This window comes from Pieris rapae, chromosome 20 (assembly GCF_905147795.1).
Source record: "Pieris rapae chromosome 20, ilPieRapa1.1, whole genome shotgun sequence".
In the NCBI taxonomy this organism is placed as follows: Eukaryota; Metazoa; Arthropoda; class Insecta; order Lepidoptera; family Pieridae; genus Pieris; species Pieris rapae.
The window spans coordinates 4,990,340-5,012,943 of NC_059528.1; the positions used below are offsets into that span (position 1 = coordinate 4,990,340).

The following is a 22,604-nucleotide window of genomic DNA, read 5'->3' on the forward strand; positions in this document are numbered from 1 at the left end:
TAAAATATTTGTACAGTACTGTTTTTGGTAGCTTGAACAAATCGTTATATTATCAATTCTTTTTTAATTTAATTCTATTAGAATTATCCATTTTTATTTACAATTAGCTTGGTTCAAATTATTCCCACTACTCTGCTTAACTTTTGCATACAAAAATATACCTTTACATTAACCTCAGATTAAAGAATATATAAACTACATGCTAACAAAGTTAGCAGGGCCGCTAGTAACCACCTCCCTCAACATTTAGGGGGATGAAGAATAGATGATGTCCAATTGACTTGCAATTGTCGGCCAAGCCATTTCAGAGAATTTTATACATTGGATATTTTTATTCTTTGTTATGAACCAAGTTATGGTTCATGATAAAATAATCAGTATTTTGAATTTATTATACTTACATCTCATGAAACCACAAGTTGCTGTCACACTTCTAGTTGCGATCACATAGATGCCTATTTAACACTCCACTGTTTTATTACTTTTTTTCAAATCTTTTGTATAATTTTATGATAACAATTTAATAAAAAGGTATCTTAAAATAGGAAGTATTATCTGAAGCAACTAGTGGCAATATCGTAAACTAATTTGGACTTGATTTATGTAAGATATTAGATTAGAGTTAGATAACCTCAATGTGGCATTATATATTGTTTGAAATATTATTGATAATTGAAAAAACCATTACTCAGTTTAATAAAAAAAATATACATTATTAATAAATTTAATTAAAAGAACAATACTATTTCTAATGTTTAATACATTAGACAAGCCAGTTGATTTAATCTGGGGAAATTTAAATACTCTGATGTTTGTTTTACATAATTAAATAAAAACAAGAGGTAACAGCAAAACTATTATACAATATTTTCTACATCTTATATCCAGTAACCTTACATGTCAAACACATTTTGTAAAGCTAATTCTGGCTTGTCATAGCCAAGTTCCTCTGGAGTTTCAATTCCCAGCTCTGAAAGTGCTGGCTTAATTTCTTGGATTATGTATGGGTAAATCTCATTTACTTTAGATCCACATTTGTCTTTGCAGGCCTCAATAAACCTCACAGCCAGGGCATAGTCATTCACGCGTCTGCAAGCATGCATAGCAGCAATGATAATCTTGGGATCAGGCACCAAATCCATACCACAGAGATCATTCATGCCCTTGCGGATTTCCCACCCATCAATGTCTTTTCTGTTGAAGAAAGCTTCATATCTGCAACAATATTACTGGGTTATTTCCAAGGTGTAAAGTGTTTGACACTTGCATGAAATGCAAGGGGAAACAATATCACTCTTACTATAATGTTCTGGTATTAAATTTATCTTGTAATTTAAGAAGCATAAGAAAAGTATAATTTATGGAGTTTGTATGAAATTAGTGCCACACTAGATTGAGAGACTTGTCTATAGCAAGGAATATACAGATAAGCGTTTTTAGCTATTCCTTGGTTTTTAAAGTATAAATTCAGAATCAAAAGTAAAAACGTGTAGAGCAACATTTTCATAGAATAAAATGAACAGCAACATAAACACACAAAATAGCAGCAAAAAAACTAAGTTACATAACGTCAAAATTTTCAGAAAGGTTACCTTCTGTCGAAGTCTTCATCTGATTCAACTGGCCCTCCGTGAGACCTTCTAGCAGGGAATACTCCACAAACATTGGTGGCTGGCACCAAAGACCTCCTTAGGACATTCACCAACGTTCCCGAAGCCGATTTTAACATTTTAAAGGAAAATCCACAGGAACTTTAGGAAAGATAACAAAATATGGCTGCCGGACCGACTGGCAAATAGCATAGACTAAATGAAATTGAAGTTAACCGATTTGCTTCTGTCAATCAATAATTTTGGTGCAAAGGCATTCGTTCTATAGTCTTTGGATGTCTTAATATTTGTTATAACAGATGGCGTTAAATGCTAATACTACTAAACTGATCGAGCGCTCCGCGAGGCTTCATCAATATCAGCTCAGCTGTTTACGAGAAATTTTAGTTGGAAATTGAGTCTTCGCCAAGAGAAGCGTCTCTACTCGTCGTATATTTTTGCTTGGCCACTTTATGGCGCGGTAGGGAAAAGTTTGGATCTGGGTATAAAGGGAGCGGTCAAATATTACGTAACGCAATTTAAGAGGGGGTCTTGTAAAACGTTATAAGGGCGGGATTACAACAACGTACTACGTAACATTTTTTTATTTTTGAAAAGTTAGAGCCCTCTTTTAATGCATATGGAATACTCCAATACTATTGTATATATATGGTATAACCTGACCATGACTGGGTCATGGCAGAGCGTCGTATTTATTCCGTCTGTATATGCCCTAAGGTGCGTTACACAGGTTCTAAAATCTTCAAAAATTGCGTTATGTTATACTTGAACGCTCCCAAACCTGGGCCTATTTTAAAGTAAATAAAAACTTTCGGTAACATATTATGTGCCGACAACAAAAACAAATTCACAACTTTTATTTTTATCATTTACCTCCTCAGTAGGAAACATTCACATTTTTCAACATTTATTATCAATGCTCTTTTGATCATAGCACTTTTATTGGGTCTACCTTTAGAATGGCGCGATAAAAAATTGTTTAGCTTTATACAATTAGTAGGTATATATGGAAGACAATCCATAATTTAGTATGTACTTAGTAATAAAATATACAATAAATACTGAACTTGCATTTATTTTAAGTGATATAATATTTTCATATAATAGAACACATTAGTTACCACATATTAAATAATTACGTCTAGTAATACAAAACATCCTGCTTAATTCTATGAAATCTTTACTATTTAGAATCTGATTTTTGCTGTCCATAAAAAAATATATTAACTATGAATATTTTTACATTTTCCGTCTTCTCTTCTTTTTTGAAGCTGAGATGCTCTCTTGACCACTATCATCTTCACTGGAACTAGATGACGAACTGTCACTATCACTACTGGAGGAACTGCTGTTTGAGGAGCTGTCTGAAGCTACCCCTGTTCCTTGACTAAGATCCATACCACTAGCTATCTTATATAACTCGGGTTCCTTTGTTTCAAGTACCTTTATCCATTTCTTAGACAACTTAGGACGGCCTCTGACAGTCTTGTGCCATACAATTGGGAAATTGGTGCGACTGCAAAAGTTTTGTGTGACAGCTACTGTATCATCAAGATTGAGCACTACATGCCACCAACCTCCAGGAACAAAAACAGTTTCACCTGGCTTCTGGAGTATCTCCACCTAAAAAGAAATAAATTATTAAAGACACAATAAGAAAAGTTTTATTTCTACTTGCTAAATAATGATGTATAAACATCTTACAGGAGCGTATTCCTTTGGCCATGAGTCTTGTTGGGTCTTAGGATAAATTAACTTAAACCATGTTATAGCTTCATCCCTCTGTTTACCTCCCATTGCACCAGTTACCTTAATTAATTCTCTGGGTGTGTTGGTGGGGAACAAACACCATCTTTTATGACCAAAAACTAGCGCATTCCATGCACTGGTGCCCAAAGGATCAATATGAATGCCAGTACCAGATCTTTGAGGGCCCATTACAAACCAACGATATGGAGGTCTTCGCTCTTCTCCACAATATTTAAACAAGTCATCTCTAAAATATAAGGGTACTTCATAATCATCCATGAGCTTTTTTCGTCTTGGATGCTCACCAAAACTACTATCAAAAATATACAGTGGACTATCATCAGTCGTTGTCCTTATATACTCTGCATAATACTTCATTTTCATCTTAACACTATAACCCTCATTGTCCTCACCACATTTAAATTTTTGGTTCCTGTACTTTTTGGCAAGTCTCTCAAGTGTCCATTTATGGTTTGCACGCCAATTAGTTTGAACATTTGTGATAACTACTGGCTTATAAATCTTTTCATATTTCTCTATAAACAGTTGAGGTGAAGTTATGCTGGCATCAATTCTATCTACAGTATCATTACATTTTAGGAATTCTTCAAAGTTTGATGCATATTTTAAGGCAGTCCATTGGTGTTTATCAACTAATTCTGGAAAAATTTACAAATTTGTATAATCAACAGTAATTACTATAACTCAAACATTACTACTAGCAGACTCGGCCAAGCGTTGCTGTGGCTAAGGTTTTTGTTATATTACATAGTAGTAAATTAATCAAGGGAAACCGTAGGAGAACTTATGTGAAACGTTGGTACCACGCCACGGACCTAAACTAAACTAGCTATTACTATGTATGATAAATAAATTATATTTAAGAGATAATAATACTTATTCTCATAATTTTAGGCACCCACTAGTTCAGGTATCATAAAGTAATTGATTAAATAGCTAGGGTTTTACTATATGTACCGTAAATCCTAAATAAGTTCAGTATAAATTTGATAATAACTGAGATGCATATTTTACGAATTTGTGTGGGACAATTTTGTGTAAGAATAATCGCAAAAGGGAGATAATATGTACTAGATTTATTGTATTTTTAAATAATCATGCATGCAATTAAGCAAAGACCTTTCTGGAAGAAGTTATAATGTTATACTTAATTTACGAGTAAAACGTATTTTCTCCAGTAAATATGTTGTAAATAACATTTTTAATGTATAATTATTATGATGTGTGCTTTATATAATAATAAATTAACAATAAAATATCAAAATTAACTTATAAGAGGGAATACTAGTTATGATACCTGGTCGTGCTTTTCGTTTGACTTCTTTTATACGCTTTTTTGCCTTATGTGATAGTTTGTACTCGCTGTCCATTGTGCTTGTTTGGTTTGTTAAAACCTACTTATACCTAATTCTTTTTAGTTCCCTTTTTTTACAAACTTAACCTAATTTATGAAATTTTGAGTTTGGACCAATGACCACAGACTAAATGAGTATTTTTATTTTTCAATTTATCCCTAATGGGAAAGGCAAAGACTAAATGAGTACTTTTTAATGACAACTGACTCAAATATCGTCGACGACGTTTGTCATAGATGACAAGCGTTATGATAAGTTATAGGTTTAGGATAAGCCTAAGGATTAGGAATAACATAAGGATTAAGATTAGAATAAAGGAAAAGTATTAAGATTAGCATAATGACCAGCATAGCCAGTAAGATTAGGATAAGGGTTAGTATTATAATTAGAACAAGCATAAGGCCTAGGAAAAGGATTAGGACTAGCATATTGACTAGGATAAGCATGAAGATTAGGTAACCGATTAGATTAGATTATCATAATCATTCACAACACAGGGAATCCTAGTGTGGGGGCCAGTGCACTCTACTTTATAGAAACAATTAATGTATTTTGTGGCTAATAAAGTTATTTCTTTCTTTCTTTCTTTCTATAACGATTATTTCCTTTACGTATTAGAATTAAAATTAGGATTAGGATGAGTACCTACTAATATTACTTATTGTAACCTTTTATTATAATATTAACATTAGGTATGGTTGAAATTTTTTGGTGTTATAATATATTTATTGTAGTACTACTAATAGCCTTCTTCAACTCTGTTAATATTCTAAGACTTGAAACAAAATTTTTTTTTCAAAATTTCACAAGCTCCCTGAGCTGTATAATTTTAGTAGGGTTTACTTATTTATGTAATGAAGGGACAAAAATGAACGTTTTAACGTTTAGGTACTTACCAAAGATCTAAACGAAATAAAAAATATTATCATATTGAATTTCAGAACGTTGCTTTTTAATCCATTATTTACAAAAATAAAAGTCGATAAGTTATCCTTACATTTATTAATACACACCAATATTAGTGAGTATATGTGTAAGTATCATTTGATGCACGTCTCGAAAGACCGTTCGTACGTTGTCTGTGTCCGTTGCTGTTGTGAAGTGGAAATAGCATTCGCGTGTTCGGCTTGCTTCACTAACTACGAAGCGTTCAGCTGATGCTGTTAGATTTCTTCTCTCTCGCTTCTTTGTTAAGTCCTTATAGCAAAGATGAAAAGATTATATAAAAATTAGATTGTCTGTCGATTGTCATTTTATTCAATGTATTGTACTACTATGTCATCGTCTAATGTTATACATATTTTAATTTTCATTCTATGATTATTGATCATGCAGCACGCATACTTTGCTTTGGTTACTGCTTTTTAATTATTCGTGAATCCCTATTTTTCTTGTCCTTGAGACCTAATTATACCTACTACGGACTACCTACCAAATAAAATTTTGTTGCACTAGGTACGAATATATGTTTTCACATACATTTTGGACATACGAAAATCGTAGTTTACGCTAACTCGTATTTCTGAATACCAATCAATCTAGTCGATGCCCTTAGTTGAAAAGTTGCATTAACGGTTAGAAATAAATTAAGTGCTGTTTATAATCTGTATCATATGTAAACTTATTTTGATTTATTAATAATATCTGTTTTTATATCAATACAAAACTCACCATGAAAAGGCTCTTAATAAATAGTTTGGTCCTATTATATTCATTTCCTGGGGCATCAAAGTTGTCGTACTGCGGAAAGTAACGAGCGATTGTGTTACCCCGAGACACTTTGTTCTCGAGAAGATCTTGCTTATTCAAAAACACTATTAATCCTGCTTCCAGAAGAAATCTGTTGAACATATGCATCGTTATATCGGTGAAGAAACCATATCCAAACTATTTGCAATCCAGTTATTATTATATTGTGCAATAAGTTAACAAAAAATTGTATAAAGCTAGTTGAGTACATATTTAGAATTAAACAACAGAATAGATGGTTGCCTTTGTTAGGATGAGTTTTCATATATTACGTGAATCCAGAGATAAGTCAGTAAATTAATGTATTGGAATTAAGATAGGTACTCAATGTCCAATTTTTATCACTTAACATCATATAAGCCCTCTGCCCGCTTGCAACCGTTTGTTCTAAAAAAAGGAAGACAATAGACAATCGAAGCATTATACTCTATTTATTATGATAATGAAACACCTTACCTACTCTGCCAGACATCTTGGAACAAAACAAGCGACTCAGTCAATCGATTCTGCGTATTGTCCTCCCGCAAATTCTGGTCAAAATCACTGCAAGCGACCACGAACCAGATTGCATGTATACCTTCGAATACCTACAAATATAATTCTATGTTTGAAGTTCTTGTGTTCCCAATCGAAATTATATCGTTTTGCGAGGAATCAGACCGTTATTAAAAAATGTGCCTTTTTTTTATAAGGGGGCAATCGGGCAGGAGGCTCACCAGATATTAATTAATACTGCCGCCCATGGACACTCAATTTCAGAAGATTTGCGAGTGCGTCGCTGAAATTTTTACGGTATCCAGTGACAGGAATATATTGCTGTAGTCGTGATAAAATTTATAGTAAGAACGCTGTAACTTACCTGGATCCACTTCTTTCGTTCGCCTCTTTGTCCTCCAACATCGAACATCCAGAAATCTTGGACGCCACCATGCATTGATTTTGGTACCTGGAATATTTCGATAGTGATTAAGTTGGTAAGAAAACTTTTGTCTTTAGTAATAAGAGCATTAATAAACCTCAACAATAATACATAATGCCTTTTCTATCGTTTTGCGTGTTTGACTGCAGAAATGGGGTCAAAATTTTTTCAATTAGGCAGTTGATGAATACCTTCCTGTCTCGGAAAATCATCTGAATGTATGACTTATAAGATACAATGCAATTGTATCTCCGTGTGTTCAAACTACAAATATTTGGTTAGCAATTATTATAATATTAAAATAAAAATATTATAATAATTGCTAATATTACTTTTAAACTTTAAATATGTTTGTCCAAATGAGTGCCTATGCTTTTTGTCCAAATACCCTCAGTATTTAGACAATATATATTGCTTAAGGAGAAAGGACCTTTTAGAAAGGACTCACTTTTGCGAATATGGCCAAATTTAAAAGAAATTAATGCCGCTGCCGTGGCCATCCATCATCCATTATTTATTTAAACAAACAGTTTTCTGTTTAAAAACAATTTATTAATCTACTAATTGATATTATATGTTGTAATATTGATAACGTTCTTACTTTAACTTTAAACTCAATTTTCTGTATGCCAGTAGTCTTCTGTCGGCAGCGTAGTATATCTGCGTCTGATGGAAGATAATCGCTCTTAGCAACCAGATCTATTCTATCAAGAAAGCTGAAAAATAACGTTTATGTCATGTTTTTGTACATATCACGAATAAAATAAATAATAAATCAGTGGCGCTACAACCTTTTTAGGTTCTGGCCTCAGATTTCTGAATCGGTTTCATGATCATTTTTAAATCTAATAGGCAAGTAGGTGATCAGCTTTCAGAGACACACGTCGTCGACTTTTTGGGTATAAGACATGTCGGTTTCCTCACGATGTTTTCCTTCACCGTTCGTGCAAATGTTAAATGCGCACATAGTAAGAAAGTCCATTTGTGCATATTGTATCACGAACAAAGCGTAAATATATATAGTTTAATATAGTTATAAATAGTTTTTGTCAGAACAAATATTTGTATAGAAACCTAGAGAAGCACTCAGTGAGCACACCCGCTACTCTGTTGGAACTAATGGGAAGACGAATTAAGAGTTCTTACTATTCAGCGCTGTCTATGAGTTGATATTCGTTAGCTCGTTTGAAGCATTCCCTGACTCCTGCGTCTCGCCATAATGATCTAACATGGTCGAAGTATTCCTGTGGAAAACTTACTTGACATTATTTGATTTTATTTACTATATAATTTATTTAAAGCACCTAGGTCGTAAAATATTTCTTAGGTATCTTGGTAAAACAAAGGTGTTATAATGTAATGTAATGTGTTGTAAAACGTACCTAATTGTTTCTACAATTAGTTTTAATTTAAATTTCGAATTTTGGTTATGAAGACAAAAATGTTGGTTTTGTAAAATCTTTACCTCTGTAAAATCCACAGGTCCTGCAAGTCCCATCTGTAAGATGTATTGTTGGGACTGAATATTCCTCGGATCTCGGAGTGGTATACTTAATGGTGACATATTATGGACTATCTCGTATATTGATTCGTGAATATTGTGCCGTATATGCTGAACTTTTTCCATTCTCTCTCTGAAAGTAAATGCTTGGTTATATAATTTATTATATACTTATATTAAAAATTAAAGAAATATTTATGCTTGTAACGAACATCAGAAACTATTGGACTGACATAATAATTTTTACACAATCAAAAGTGCTAGCAGAAAGTGTGCCAAAATTAATCTTAATATTATAAAATACGTTAAATTAAAAATAGTTCTTTAACATAGAATATACTTTTACATTATATTAACTATATGTATAACTTATATCCAGTTTTGAGATTTAATAAAAATAAATTTGTATGGATCGAGAAGGTATGTTTTATGTCTAAGAAATACATAAACAAGTTTTTTTTTAATTTAAGTTTGTTTTAAAATACTTATAGACATTTTAAATAAAACATACCCAGCATTAAATCCCTGTATATGAAGAATTTTCATTTGTTTTATTATGGTTGTTTTTCCACTCTCCCCAGTTCCCAGCAATAATAATTTGATAGCCTAATTTGAAGACATAAACTGTATTTAATTTGAAATTACTTTGACTTAAGTAAAAGTGATATAATTAACAAATTATATATTTTTTTACATAGAAAAAACAAACTACTCACATCGTTGTAGGATTTAATCCATTGTTTGATTTCTCTATCAATTTGTTTTGAATTACTTTCATTTTCATCATATTTTTTTACGCATGGCAATAGCTGCATTTTGCAACCTGAAAAACCAAACGTCTAGGTATTAGAACTTATATAGAAGTATGTAAAAAGATGACGTTCTTTATTTTTTTCAGAGAGATCCCGCCCACTGTCTATATTAAAAATTTATCTAGAAGGCGCCAAACGATATTTTTGTTAAAGGCATCACCAGCTATATCCTTGATCAGGCTTTTCCCACTATGATATCGCAATGAGTTGTGGCTATTTTTAATAAGTATGACCTATACAAATTAATGTATATGTAATGATATCTACCGGCTTTTAAGTGCAATTTTTAATACAGTTTTGAGTACCTACTCACAGTTTGAAGTGCGATAAGAAATACACAGAAGTACGATAAAATAATTCTTTTTAGTTACCGACTTTAGTTTTGATAAACAGAAATAAGTTATGTTATAGGATTTTTTTATATTTTGATTCTGGGAGACTGTCGGTAAGATACAAACACATATTTGACATACAGGAGTTACAGTTGGCGTTATGTCTAGATTCCACTGCAAGATTCTGCTAATATTTGTTCCAATGTATTTCAGAAAATTATTAAAAAAATATATTACAGATAATTGCAGCAATCCATACTCCCTCAACATTCATATCAGGTAAATTGAATCTAGGATGATATTAAAAAAATAAAATAAATAAATAAAAACCAATCTTAGCGCTAAAACAAATTTTGACCAAAGGGAGTCAACTTTCCGTTGAGTGTTGACTCTGAAACATAACTTCTATGTATCTAAGATGGACTAAATATACTTGTATATAATGAACTAAAATAAGTAGTGTATCTTTTTTTAAAGAACAAAAGAAAGAGCACTTTAATAAAAAGGCAGTCAAATAACGCCTAGGTTTTTAATTAACGGAGAGGATGCACGTAATCCTAGATTACTTTTTCATGGGACGGGAAGCAAACGAGCAAGCAGATCCCCTAAAGTTCTACCAGCACGAACGTCAAACGTCAAAGTCACTACTTTGTTCATCATTACTGTTTTTCAATAATAATCAGTGGCGCTAAAACCTTTTTAGGTCTGGGCAATTTATTGTATCTGTTTCATGATCGTTTGTCAATCTAACAGAGCAAATAGGTAATCAGCCTTCTGTGCCTGACACCCGCCGTCGACTTATTCATCAATAATAATGTAGTTATACTCAGAGCAGAGATGTACTGACATTTAAAATTAAAAAGTTTAAATTGTACCAACGCGCTTTTAAAAACTGTATAATTACCTATCGGTGATTAAATTATTGCAAAATGATATCTGATAATTATTCCTAAGTAACGATGTGCATACTTGCACTCTTTGATTTATATCTAACTGAGCGTACTTTCATATACATGACCTAAATAATATTACAATGGAAAAGGGAAGTAATGTAACAACTTACCTTTCAAAACGATCGTCCGTTGCACTTCATAAATCTGGGCCCAACTAAACTTTATCTTTTTTATCACTTCTATCAGTCAGATTAATAAAGATAATTATTCATTATGTTTTGATTGAACTATACTATTGCGAGCTGTTACACGGTTTTACCAACCTTTATTCGGTGATTGCGTACTGTTATTTATTTAAACTACGTTACATTACAAATAAAAACAAAGAGATAACGTGCGGCCTTCTCGCTCACAAGCGATTGCAGAAATTCTCTTCTAGTAAGAAAAAAACTGAAAAAACAATAATTTTAAGTTTGGAAGTCCTAGAGGTGTAAACAAATCAATAAAAATAACACTGAAAGTAAAACAATTGCTAAATTATAGAAGAAGTATAGTTTTGAAGAAGTAATTCTAGTATAGAGGATGAAGTGGATGAGCGTCACGTCTGAGTCGAATAGATGGTGACCCGAGACAAATGGTGTATTTACATACGCTTTCCATCCAATCCAAAACGAAATTTTCGGATTAGAAGACATTATTAAACAAATAACATATTGGCAGCATAAACAGTGTCCACTTCGTGCCGCCGTAAAATGATCGAATATTAGTTATTATGGATCAAAACTATCGTATCTATCAGGATAATGACTAGTTAATATATACATTCAAAAAATATTGTACAATCTTCGTACGATAGTAGTTTACCATCGTAAATCGTTATTGAATTATCCTACAATTATGAATGTTATCTCTAGAGTCTAGACCTAATGAGAGGGCGGAAACTGAGTCCACGTACTAATCCATACCGATGGAAACCCTAGCACAAATTTTTATTAAGGGGATTGATCTTTGTACTCAAATAGCGCCATCTAGTACGTCATTCCACATTTATGGAAAATTAACTCAAAGATGGTAATTTTTTGATGCCAAAAACAACTTTGATGTTTTAAAGTTGTAATAACGTCTTTGAAAACATTCCGTTTTGAAACATTTGAAAGGGTCAGGAAACTAAATATAATCAAAATAATTTTAAATTACCATAGTTTAAAATTATTTTGATAGTGTATTATTAATATTAATTAATAGATTAATAAAATAAAGCATAAAATACGTCTGCTCTTAACCGATTACAATACCACAGAGCAAACACAACAACAAGTTCCGAACGGCAGGTTAGCGAAATGGCAATATAGCAACCCAAAGTAAATCAAATCATACGACATACGCTGTGGTAAAACTTTTTAGCGCATTGATCGTATAAGTTCGCCAATTTTTAATTTTGTGTCTCAACTGATTTTATTTAAAATATATATGCTCTCTTTATTTAGTTTCAGTTTTAAAACACATTTTTATTTTCTACAAAACTAAATTTTAATAATGCAGAAGTAGAAAGTGATTGATTTGACTGTTGTGTTAAAACAAATTTGAAACGTTCTAGTGTGAAGTGTAGCTGGCTCGATATAACTGTCAGTCTGGGTGTAGAAATTTATTTGTAATTTTCACCGGTTCTGTTCAATAACCGAATGAATTAGACAATATTAGAACAAACGTTTATTATTAAAATATAATGTTAATTAGTGTTTATGGTGTATAAATCAGTGCTAAAATGGATGACGACACTATTAAAATTCAATCTGGGATTAACATCAACATCAAGAGAACAGATGGTAAGATCTTCAACGATCTTTCAATATAAGATTTTTAATTTGCTAAAATTCTGATATAATTAATTTATTTAAACAGCTGTGTAAGGTCAACAAAAACGTGTCGCGACATGTATGCTGTGCTCCTAGGTTTCCATAATATGAATAATTATGATTCATTCTCGCGAATCGAAAGACGCTCTATCTGTAAACTACATAAAATGTTATACTGTATAGCGGTTACTTTCAAGCCAATGACATTTCTTCCTTTTATCGAAAACAGAAATAAAGTTAACGTTAAGTTCCAAAGTTACTTTGCAAGAAGTTCCACAAATTAAATACAGTCATAAAGTTGGTATGTGGTTGGTATTCACAACATTCCAGTGATTTTATTCTAAAAGAACACTTATAAAACTGACTTAAACTATCATAATTGTGTTTATGTTGTATAAATCAAGTGCAATATCAAATTGATGGTTAAATTTTGGGAATTTAATGTGTACCTTAAACTTGAAAACTTTGTAGACATAAGTGATTTCCAAATAATATATGGAATCCAACTACTTGTTCAATTTAATTATAAATCCTTTGAGACACATTGAAGTTTATGAAATTTTAAGTGATACTATTGCTATGCTATTGTAGTTACTTGCTCTTGGTTTTATTCATTGACATTACTTAATCTGTTTTAAAGTTATTATATTTTAAATGTCCTAGATGAACTATCTAACTAGTTTATGTAAAATTGGTTTGAATGTTGTAAGTAGCAAGTTTTCCCTAATAATTAAATGCATATAATTTTATGGAAATCTTTAGATATATTTGAAAGTGTGAAAATTATTAATATAATATATAAAATATAACTTAAAAGAACATAAACTCTACAATTATTTAAAAAAAAAGATGTTAGGCTACAATATAATAAAAATATTACAGTTACAAAATCAACATTCCATGAAACATGTATATTGCATCAACACTACTACTGTATCCTGTATTAAAATATAAATTTTCGAATTTCAACGGTCACAGCGAGGACGTTTCGCGGCCTTGCGTCAAGGGTCCATATAAGTCGCGAATTGCGCGCGCGCCGATACTAGTGGCCATCAAATTATTACATATATTTTCCATTTTGACCAACAGAAATAATAAAGATTAAAATCTTTAGCATTATAGGCATTTTAGCTCATAAGTTAACAGCTGATACATATATAATAAAATTTGTATTTGCAAGCATTGCCGCAATAACTATGTAAACTATTCATATAATTTCTAATGAAACTTAATGTATTTTTGCCACATTAAAAAACAAATAGTCCGACAGAATGACATTGCAACAGTAAATGGTGTATTAAAATCAAGGTCAGGCTTAATAAACTAACTGGGGACTGCACTTGTTGTTATTATTTATATAACTAATATCTATATGCACATAAAAATGTTTATAATATTTTGAGGATTCTGGGTGCCGATGGTTCATTACTTATTATCATTTGATTCCTTAATATTTTTACACATATTGCAAACAATAATTTATGAATGAATATGTTAATAACAATTGACAATTAATCTATGTTTTATGTCAAAATACATATCTATCATATCACTAAGATGAATGTGTAAATATGAAAAATGTCGGTTATATCATGTATATGGATTACTGACTTGTTTGTGCTTATTTCAGATCTAAGTGGAACTGTAGAATAATTATTTTTCATAAAAATTTAATCAATATTTACATATTAAAATAATTTTATTGCTGTGTATATCATTATCCAATTTCTTACTATTGCATTTCCATATCAATAATATGGTACATCAGAGATCCATTACAATAAAGTTGGATTATGTTGTCGCTTACAATATAGGTCCAACAAAGCTGATTCATCTCAGTTCTTTGCTCAAGATTGATTCTGTTTAAAGTACATTAAAACCATCTTTTTTATAGAAATATCTATCATAGATAAAAATAATAAGGTTTTTCTCTAAATCACTATTTCATTCACCAGGCAAAATTAAAAAAAAAAATGTGTATTTATATTCAAATAAATAAAATCTTTTATACTACTTGTATAAAATCTACATAAATATATTTTTTTTGAACTCAGTTACAACAGAAACTTTATCTAAGTTTAGTTACTAAAAATAACAAAGATCAATATATTATAGTTTATTTTCATGGAAGCATCATATGGTTTTTTTAAAGAAGATAACTGGCTAGTTATAAACAATGAAGGTTATGAGTCATAAGTATGAGCGGCTTTTCTTGTACCTTACGAATTCACCTAAAATCTAAATATTCACATTCACACGACATTATGTCGTGACTTTGGTGAAACGTGATCTAAGTTGCTTTTAATCATCACTTAGTAGCATGATTTACTTAATGGTTCAATATACCAAAGCCCTATATTGATGTACGTAAGTTGTTTCATTTGAAACACCAAACATGGCGCGTGCGGTAATGCAAACGGTATTTCGTGTTTATACTTTACGTATGTATAATGTATTTGTCAATGTATATCACTAGCTTTTAGAAAAATAACAATTAACGTCACCAAATAGTTTACACAAGTTCAGCCCATTTGCATGTTACCTTTTTTTTGGTTTAGAAAGAGAGAAATGTGTTTAGCTTTGAGATTCGCATTTGCAAACGTTGTTCAATACAATTAAATTACCTCATAGTTACTTAATTGAGTGTCCACTTAATATAGTTTTCTTTTTGTTATTTCCTTACTGTAGGAGCTAAATCAAATAGATAAGGAAGCAATTTAAGGAAGGCGAAAATCGTTTGTAACTTGATACCGGAAATTTGTCTTTCAGTTCTCGCAATATTCATAATATGACTATAATTATTGATAGAGTAAAGTTTTCAGATATAAAGACATTAAAACTACAATTTTATGATTTTTTTTCATCTTGTCGTTACGTAAAAACCTGCAATGAAATATTAAATTATAATTCTCCAAGTTTGTGCACGCAGAGGATAATCTGGTTTAAAATCGATTACGGCTTCGTTGACATTGCCTTGGCTCAGTTGAGTGCTTATGAGTGAGCAAGTTAGTAGCTCTAGCTGTTGGAAACGACTTCGCCTCTAGTATGGGATACATTATTTACATTATTACCATTATCTGGTATATCAAATTCCGTCGTAGCATGAATATAATCATTATCTTCAGTAATGCGGTATCACTTAACATCAGGTGAGCCTGCTGCCCGTTTGCCCCCTTTTCTATAAAAAAAAATACCTCGTCGTTAGTATGCCCGAACTTCTCCAACCTACCTGAGTGTCTTCAAGGGTTTCTGGCGCACAAGTCAAAGTCTTCTTTCATATTTATCAATTCAATTCCGTCGTCTAAGGATATCGCCCACGTGGCCTGTCGAAAGTTTAGTCTGTTTTGTAAACGTAACCACATCGGCTAATTCGTTCACTCATTTCGGCCTGTGTCAGATTCTTAGTCACGCAAGTTGCTATAAATGTATTTAAATGCCGTAACATGTTAAAACATTATGATGAAACATATTGACCTAGACTGGCGAATTACAGAGATTTTCAGTTTCTTCCATAATTATTCCAATATATGAATATTAACTGTATAAATTTATCACTTTCAGCCGTCTCCAGTCGTTTACTTTTCATTTTAATGAGTTTTTTTTAATATAACTATTTTGAATGAGGAATGTTCAACTGTTGAAAAAAATCTTTTCACAGTATTTTTTTTGTTAAATCGATTACTATACAAACGTTAAATTTCGCGATAAGATAAGCAAGAACTTAAAGTTTAATTAACATTAATATTATGGTGAGTTTTAGAAACGCTACTCCAGCTCGAATTGTTAAATGAACTGTGTTCCTTATATCAAAATCCAAAACATATTTGACGGACATAGTTTCGTTCCTGGATATATGACGGAAATAGTTTTATTCCTATCTTCGGATCTTATCCTAAGGGTATCATGAAGCACTTTTGGAAGTGTGTATTATTTCGTTTTGAATTTAATTGGAATAATTACAGAGGCCAATGCTATTATCTAAAGGATGTGTAGCAAGATGTTCTGTTCTGGTCAGTTACTATTTAGGCTCAGAAAGTCTAATTAAATTCATTATAACAGATTTTGCAGACTTGGCCTTTTAGAGTAGATTTTGCAATGCTTAAAGACTTTCGATTTCATTTATGATATCATCCTTGAGTAGGAGTATATATGACGCATAATATATACAATTTTTGATACATAACATTAATAAATTATTTATTAAAACAAATAATACATTTGTTCCTTGCACATGTTTATTGAAAACAAATCTATGTTGTAACATATACTATATTGTCACAATAAACGTGTGTGTATGTGTTTAACAAATAATATTTATAAATAAAATTTAATATTTTTGTAATTAATTATGTATTATGTATTTCTCGTCTGTATAGTTGATTGCAATATTTTATTTCCTTTTTTATCAATAATAATGGGAAATAAAAAAATAAAAAATAAGTTTTAGCTTCCCCCATTTTGAACCTTATTTTCCAGTAGAACATAGACATAGTTCGGTTTTATTCATCAAGACTTTTCATAGACGAGTTCACAGTATTATATTGAACGATCAAAACTATTAGGACAGTAACATTTTCCCAAGAGGGTAAAAATTGTCTAACAAAGGTAGCCGCTGCAGTAGAAAGTAGCGCCAATGGATACTTTTCACGATATAATCAATAGATAATAGAGCAGAATGAGGTCGAACACGTTTAATGGAGTGTATCTAGATCATGTGCCCTAATGTTGGTTCCGTTTTACTTTCGATATTATTTAACGACGACTGAAAACCTAATTTAACTTTGGCCTCAAAATCGAATATTATTTCAATACATTTTTTCACTCATATTTGAATTATTGAGCCTCCTGCCCGTTTGCCCTCTGTTCTATAAAAAAAAAATTGAATGAAACTAAATAACGTTATTTTGATATCATAACATGGTGGCATTCAACGCGTCACTACTCGGCTAAAGTTGTTTTGCAAAGACGTTTCTGTTTAATAATTTCGTATAAATTGAAAATAACACGTTGTTAGTCGATGATGTAGCTATACAGTCATCACATTTAAAGATCGTTTACTTCAATTGTTCAGCAATTTGTTACGTCAATTATCATGTTAGCTCACCGAACCAGACTTGTAATAAAGGTACCAATAATGAGTTGAATTTGCCATGTCTGGGTAACTTTATCCCAGGATGTAGACAGCATTAACCGCATTGAGCAAGATTTTAGTGTGTATGAAGTATGTTGGTTTCCTTTAAAAATCTACATTATCACTTATTCTAATTGAAAGAAAAAAATAAGTATTCCTATTAAAACTACAATAATGTTACCCAAGGGGTATAAAAATATCTTTCATCGCATGCGCTGCGAAAACTATTGACGATAGAACAAAAAAAATGATCCACAATATTAAATAAAATATAAATAACTACATAAAATGATTAAAAATAAATGTCCACCCATTCGCAGCCGGGACGGGCGTCCACTCTCCAGTAGCGTATAATTTGTCCGTTTGTGTATAAGTTATCCCTTCTTTATCACTTAGAAATGTTTAGGATTCAGTAATATTTGCTAAGAAGCCTAAATTGCTCATGCGTCTAAAGTAGTAAGTCTCTTGGAGGGTTTTGCAAGGTTCTATAGTGGGTGGATGTGGGCGAGCAAGTGTTTCCGACTTGTGATGTCACCAGCCTCCCTACGGAGGCCTTACTTGAATACTATTAGATACTAGTTTGTATGGATTAGATATAATAAAGTAAATACAAGACAAGGCAATGAATACTGACGGATGCAAGAATATGATTTAGTTTTATAAGCTAGTTATTATCGTACAAATAATAAAAAGTTAAAATTTTGCATTTGAATTATATTGTTTTAGTTTTTAGCGTTAAACATATAAACTGATTGAAAAATAATAGTGATAAAGCATTATCTATCTTCATGACTATTATTTAAAACATAAAATTCTCTTCATATTGTTATTTAAATTCGTGATTTTTTATTAATCACCACTTAATTAAAAAATGAATATAAAAAGTATGGCAATGTAGGTTTATCTGTACCCAAATTCGAGTTTTTTCTCGTAATCGAAAGAAATGAGCTTTTATGTAGGTTTTCTTATGTGTCGACTTCAAGAGGTCAACATTGCTGTCCTTTCTCCACAAGCCTGATTAATATCGTGTGTGTCTAGCTGGTTTTAACCGGTACCCGAGTGTGTGGTGACTCACCTCTACCCGTCGCAACCGCACTATAATCAGATGTATGTATATTTATAAATGCATATATACATTTTTAAATATTTATATACAATATTATTTCTAATATCGACTCAAACTGCTGCAAGTACAAAAAATATAATTAATATAATTTCGTTGTCTGCCACGTCGTTCTGCAAAAAATCTGTGTACGCCAAAAATATTGATCTCCATTCAGCTATAACCAATTGCATTCTAGACACATTGTAGCCAATATATAAATATAATATTAATAATAATAAATATTATTCATGTAGTTTTTCATCCTATATTTGATCTGAGTGAGAAAACCCTTTACCGACGAGGCCCGCTGTTTGATCTTGACTGACCTAGGAAATTGTATTATACTTCCGTACTACTAATAGTACTACAATCTTTTAAACCTGGGACTCATATTAACAATATTGTGACACAACATTTTAACAATATTTCTAGAGATTTTTTATATAAAATATTTTTATAATTTAATAAAGATAAAAAAAATATGACGTAACCTTTTTAAAAATTTGGAAAGTATTTTATATTTAAATTGATTTTGTATCAATTATTAAGGTCTAAAAATCCTTACGTGTCTCCTATTTATTTTCGTCAGAATACTTATGAAAATAATTAAATGGTTTACCGTCGAAAAATCGTATCATACACATTTTGTTCCTAGAAGTCAACATTATAATTGTTTACATACATTTGTTTTATATACATTTATATTTTGTTGGCGAGAATGAAGTTTTTTAAATGTTTATTAAAATTAATAGAAGTTGAATCGTTTATTAATTTACAATTTACGTACTTTTTACACTATAATTATGGGTTTAAAACTGTTCTAGACACCCAGATCAGTCTATGTTAGTATGAGTGGAAAAATAAGTAGATGCGGTGTAGGCTGATATAACAACTAAGCTTTTTGGGTTTTAATACTGAAATATAGAAATATGAGATAGTTTCTGCATTAAAGTTTCTCTGTAATCATAGTGTCGCATCCTCTAGTTTGTATAGTTGATTCTTTATATTCACCTTGTGAACTTGACCGTGGGAATTGCTTTTTCTACTTGACAGACTCGACACATTCAACTAGCTTCCAATTTACAATATTGCATATAACTATCAGCATTGAACATGCAACGTAAATATTTAAGTTGTTTAGAACAAATATATATTGCAGTAATTATAAACTTTGTAGGATTTCACTAGCTATTATATTTTACTACTGGACGCACTCCTATCGACTTTCGACTAATTATACTGCACAGCACGAATCTGTAATGATTTTGGAATTTTAAAATATTAGTAGCGAATTATGTTTTCCGATTTGTGCTCTGCGATTTCACTTGCGTTAGTTCGGTCGTAGTGTGATGTTCTGGATAATTAATTGGTGCATAATCCACACAAAAATTGTTTAAAATTGAAACAATAACCGGGAATAAAAATGTTTAGTTAAATATATATAAAAGATTTTCAAGTAATATTTATTTGGAATTCTGTTAACTAAACCCTGTTTTCTACGTGATTGTATATTTTTTCGCCTTCTCGTGTTTCATTTTATTACAGTTTTAATTTTGTTAGACTCTAGATATATACCGGAATATTTTTTTTACTCTTGTCTGTCGGTAAAACTCTCTAGGCCTAGGTAAGATGTAGATGGTATATTTGTTAGAATTGCGAAAAAATATAATAGAAACCATGCGTTGGGGATATGCGGAAATTTGTCACCGCATTGCCAAGCACGATATAATTAGCGCGGAGATGCGTTAAGGGGTCAATGACACGATATGAAATTGTAACAGACGACCAGCGTACTTTGGCCTCCTGTAATACGATACGTGCTTTGGAAAGTGCCGATTGAAACGGATCTGGATTTACTGGTGTATTTGTTTACTTCAACTGTTTAGTTTTGAGTATATGCGCCTTTTGTTCCCACAAGCTTTCTTTGAGTCTGTGAATAATTACTCTACCAGCTACATTTATTTTAAGTTTTATGCATAATTAAGGTGTTTCAAGCTAGACAAAAGTAGCGGTATTTCGGTGAGCGTGAGCTACTTGTAAAATTAAAATAGATTCTAGATTCTGTAGATTTAGACAAAAATATAAGCACAACTACCGACGAAAGTGGGTGTGCTAACACCACTGCTATACAATTTTATTTGAGGTTCCTTAAAATCACACCAGCCTGAATGTAACGAATCGGAATTAAAAAAAAACATTAGTGCTACAACCTTTCAGGTCTAGGCCTCTGGGTTTCTGTTTTGTGATCTTTTGTTTTTCTAATACATGTAATCCTTGTATTCGACACACGCCGTTGTATTTTTGGGTTTAAGGCATGCCGGTTTTTTCACGATGTTTACAATTGCCCTATGTCAGTGTAAAACGTGTGCATAGGAAGTCTCGGTGTACAGCCGGGGATCGACATGTCGGCCTGAATCTGCTAGGCCAATACTGGTTTGCGAAAAACAAAAAATGCCAGGATAAATTGCAATTATTAATTTATAGCGTAAGAATAAGCCTTTGATTTCTGTAGGAACTAGCTATTATAGCTGAACCGCAGTTTCCAATTAGAATGTTAGTTTGTTGGTGAAAGCAAATAATACTACAAAAATATGTAGTTTAATTTCTTTAATTGAAGTCGTGTCAAGGTTTGACGTATTAATTGAGTTGTAATAGTGAGAAAATACATAAATATCTACTTACCCCTTTTTATTTAGTAGTAAAACAAAAATCGAGGTTCAAAGTTTTGAATAGGTTTAATGGTAGTATTAAAATCGAATTGATACTGAGTTACAATTTTGTTTGAGGTGAACATGTATGAGTGATTTGGTAATATGTTCCACCGGCACTATACTTGTGCAAGAACGGCGGGATATAGTATAGTTTATTTCAATTACAATAACCCAAACAGAAGAAAAATAAATAAATAAATTTCCTACTTAAAAGCAGTTTCTTTCAGACAACCCAAACATATACATGCAAAGGTTTTTTGTTACCACGTTGTTGTTTCTTAAATGTAAATTTATGTAATGTCGGTACAGGCAAAAATAAAACGAAAGATACTTTTAAGTACGAAGTTTTATTCGTGTATTGTTTTTTTTTTAAGTAAGCAGAATCTACTTCTGTTTACTTTAAAAAAAGTACAAGTCTTTTTGCCTATATAGGTCAAGAACATTGAGAATTTTATGATCCATTGCAACACATACCATTAGATTTATTGCTGATCTATCTGGTAAATAAAAGTGCACATTACAATTAGTTTTTGCGAAAGTTCGTTCCACTATAGTTAGGTCATGGAGCGTAACCATGGTGATATTTATTCGATAATCCAGTAGATTTTCATGTGATACATTTTTACCTACCATAATTTGGGGCAATATTCGTCCAGTAAACATGTGTTCTCAATCCTGAAGTCGTTTGTGTGATCTGATCATAAATAATTGTTCATATGCTTACTGTTACTGTTGACAGTTTTCACGTCATACTCTATCAAAAACGTGTACATAAATGACCCCTCTTTCATATATTATATACTACATACCCTATAATTTGCTTTGTAAAACAAATATATACCCAAATTCAAAGTTATTTA

The 22,604-nt window shown here is 31.4% G+C and overlaps 4 protein-coding genes across 7 annotated transcripts in view; 1 reads left to right on the forward strand and 3 right to left on the reverse strand.

Moving 5' to 3' along the window:
• Positions 1 to 710: 710 nt before the first annotated feature.
• Positions 711 to 1,815, reverse strand: LOC110993669 (cytochrome c oxidase subunit 5A, mitochondrial). The gene is made up of 2 exons (XM_022260018.2): positions 1,593 to 1,815; positions 711 to 1,215 (listed from the first exon to the last, which is right to left on the reverse strand). The coding sequence occupies exons 1-2, from the start codon at positions 1,727 to 1,729 to the stop codon at positions 894 to 896; spliced, it is 459 nt and encodes a 152-aa protein (XP_022115710.2). The 5' UTR covers positions 1,730 to 1,815; the 3' UTR covers positions 711 to 893.
• An 850-nt stretch (positions 1,816 to 2,665) lies between these two features.
• LOC110993670 (bifunctional arginine demethylase and lysyl-hydroxylase PSR) lies at positions 2,666 to 4,879 on the reverse strand. Its single transcript, XM_022260019.2, has 3 exons — positions 4,678 to 4,879; positions 3,315 to 4,018; positions 2,666 to 3,233 (listed from the first exon to the last, which is right to left on the reverse strand). Exons 1-3 carry the CDS (start codon positions 4,748 to 4,750, stop codon positions 2,850 to 2,852), a joined length of 1,161 nt encoding a protein of 386 aa, XP_022115711.2. The 5' UTR covers positions 4,751 to 4,879; the 3' UTR covers positions 2,666 to 2,849.
• A 786-nt stretch (positions 4,880 to 5,665) lies between these two features.
• Positions 5,666 to 11,255, reverse strand: LOC110993650 (guanine nucleotide-binding protein G(f) subunit alpha). 2 transcript variants are annotated; one of them, XM_022259989.2, is made up of 10 exons: positions 11,112 to 11,255; positions 9,621 to 9,727; positions 9,416 to 9,510; positions 8,869 to 9,037; positions 8,550 to 8,647; positions 8,005 to 8,119; positions 7,344 to 7,430; positions 6,941 to 7,071; positions 6,407 to 6,575; positions 5,666 to 5,932 (listed from the first exon to the last, which is right to left on the reverse strand). In XM_022259989.2, exons 2-10 carry the CDS (start codon positions 9,717 to 9,719, stop codon positions 5,738 to 5,740), a joined length of 1,158 nt encoding a protein of 385 aa, XP_022115681.2. In that variant the 5' UTR covers positions 9,720 to 9,727; positions 11,112 to 11,255; the 3' UTR covers positions 5,666 to 5,737. The 2 variants fall into 2 exon arrangements, with proteins under 2 accessions (XP_022115681.2, XP_022115682.2); XM_022259990.2 differs by lacking the exons at positions 9,416 to 9,510; positions 11,112 to 11,255.
• A 1,154-nt stretch (positions 11,256 to 12,409) lies between these two features.
• The window catches only part of LOC110993653 (kinesin-like protein Klp10A), a 39,723-nt gene continuing 29,528 nt past the window's right edge, over positions 12,410 to 22,604 (forward strand). The window contains exon 1 of one of the 3 annotated variants that reach the window (XM_022259997.2): positions 12,410 to 12,767. In XM_022259997.2, coding sequence (XP_022115689.1) covers positions 12,707 to 12,767 — 61 coding nt within the window. In that variant the 5' untranslated portion in view covers positions 12,410 to 12,706. The remainder of the gene's footprint in view (positions 12,768 to 22,604) is intronic. The other 2 variants (XM_022259994.2, XM_022259995.2) reach the window with 2 other exon arrangements.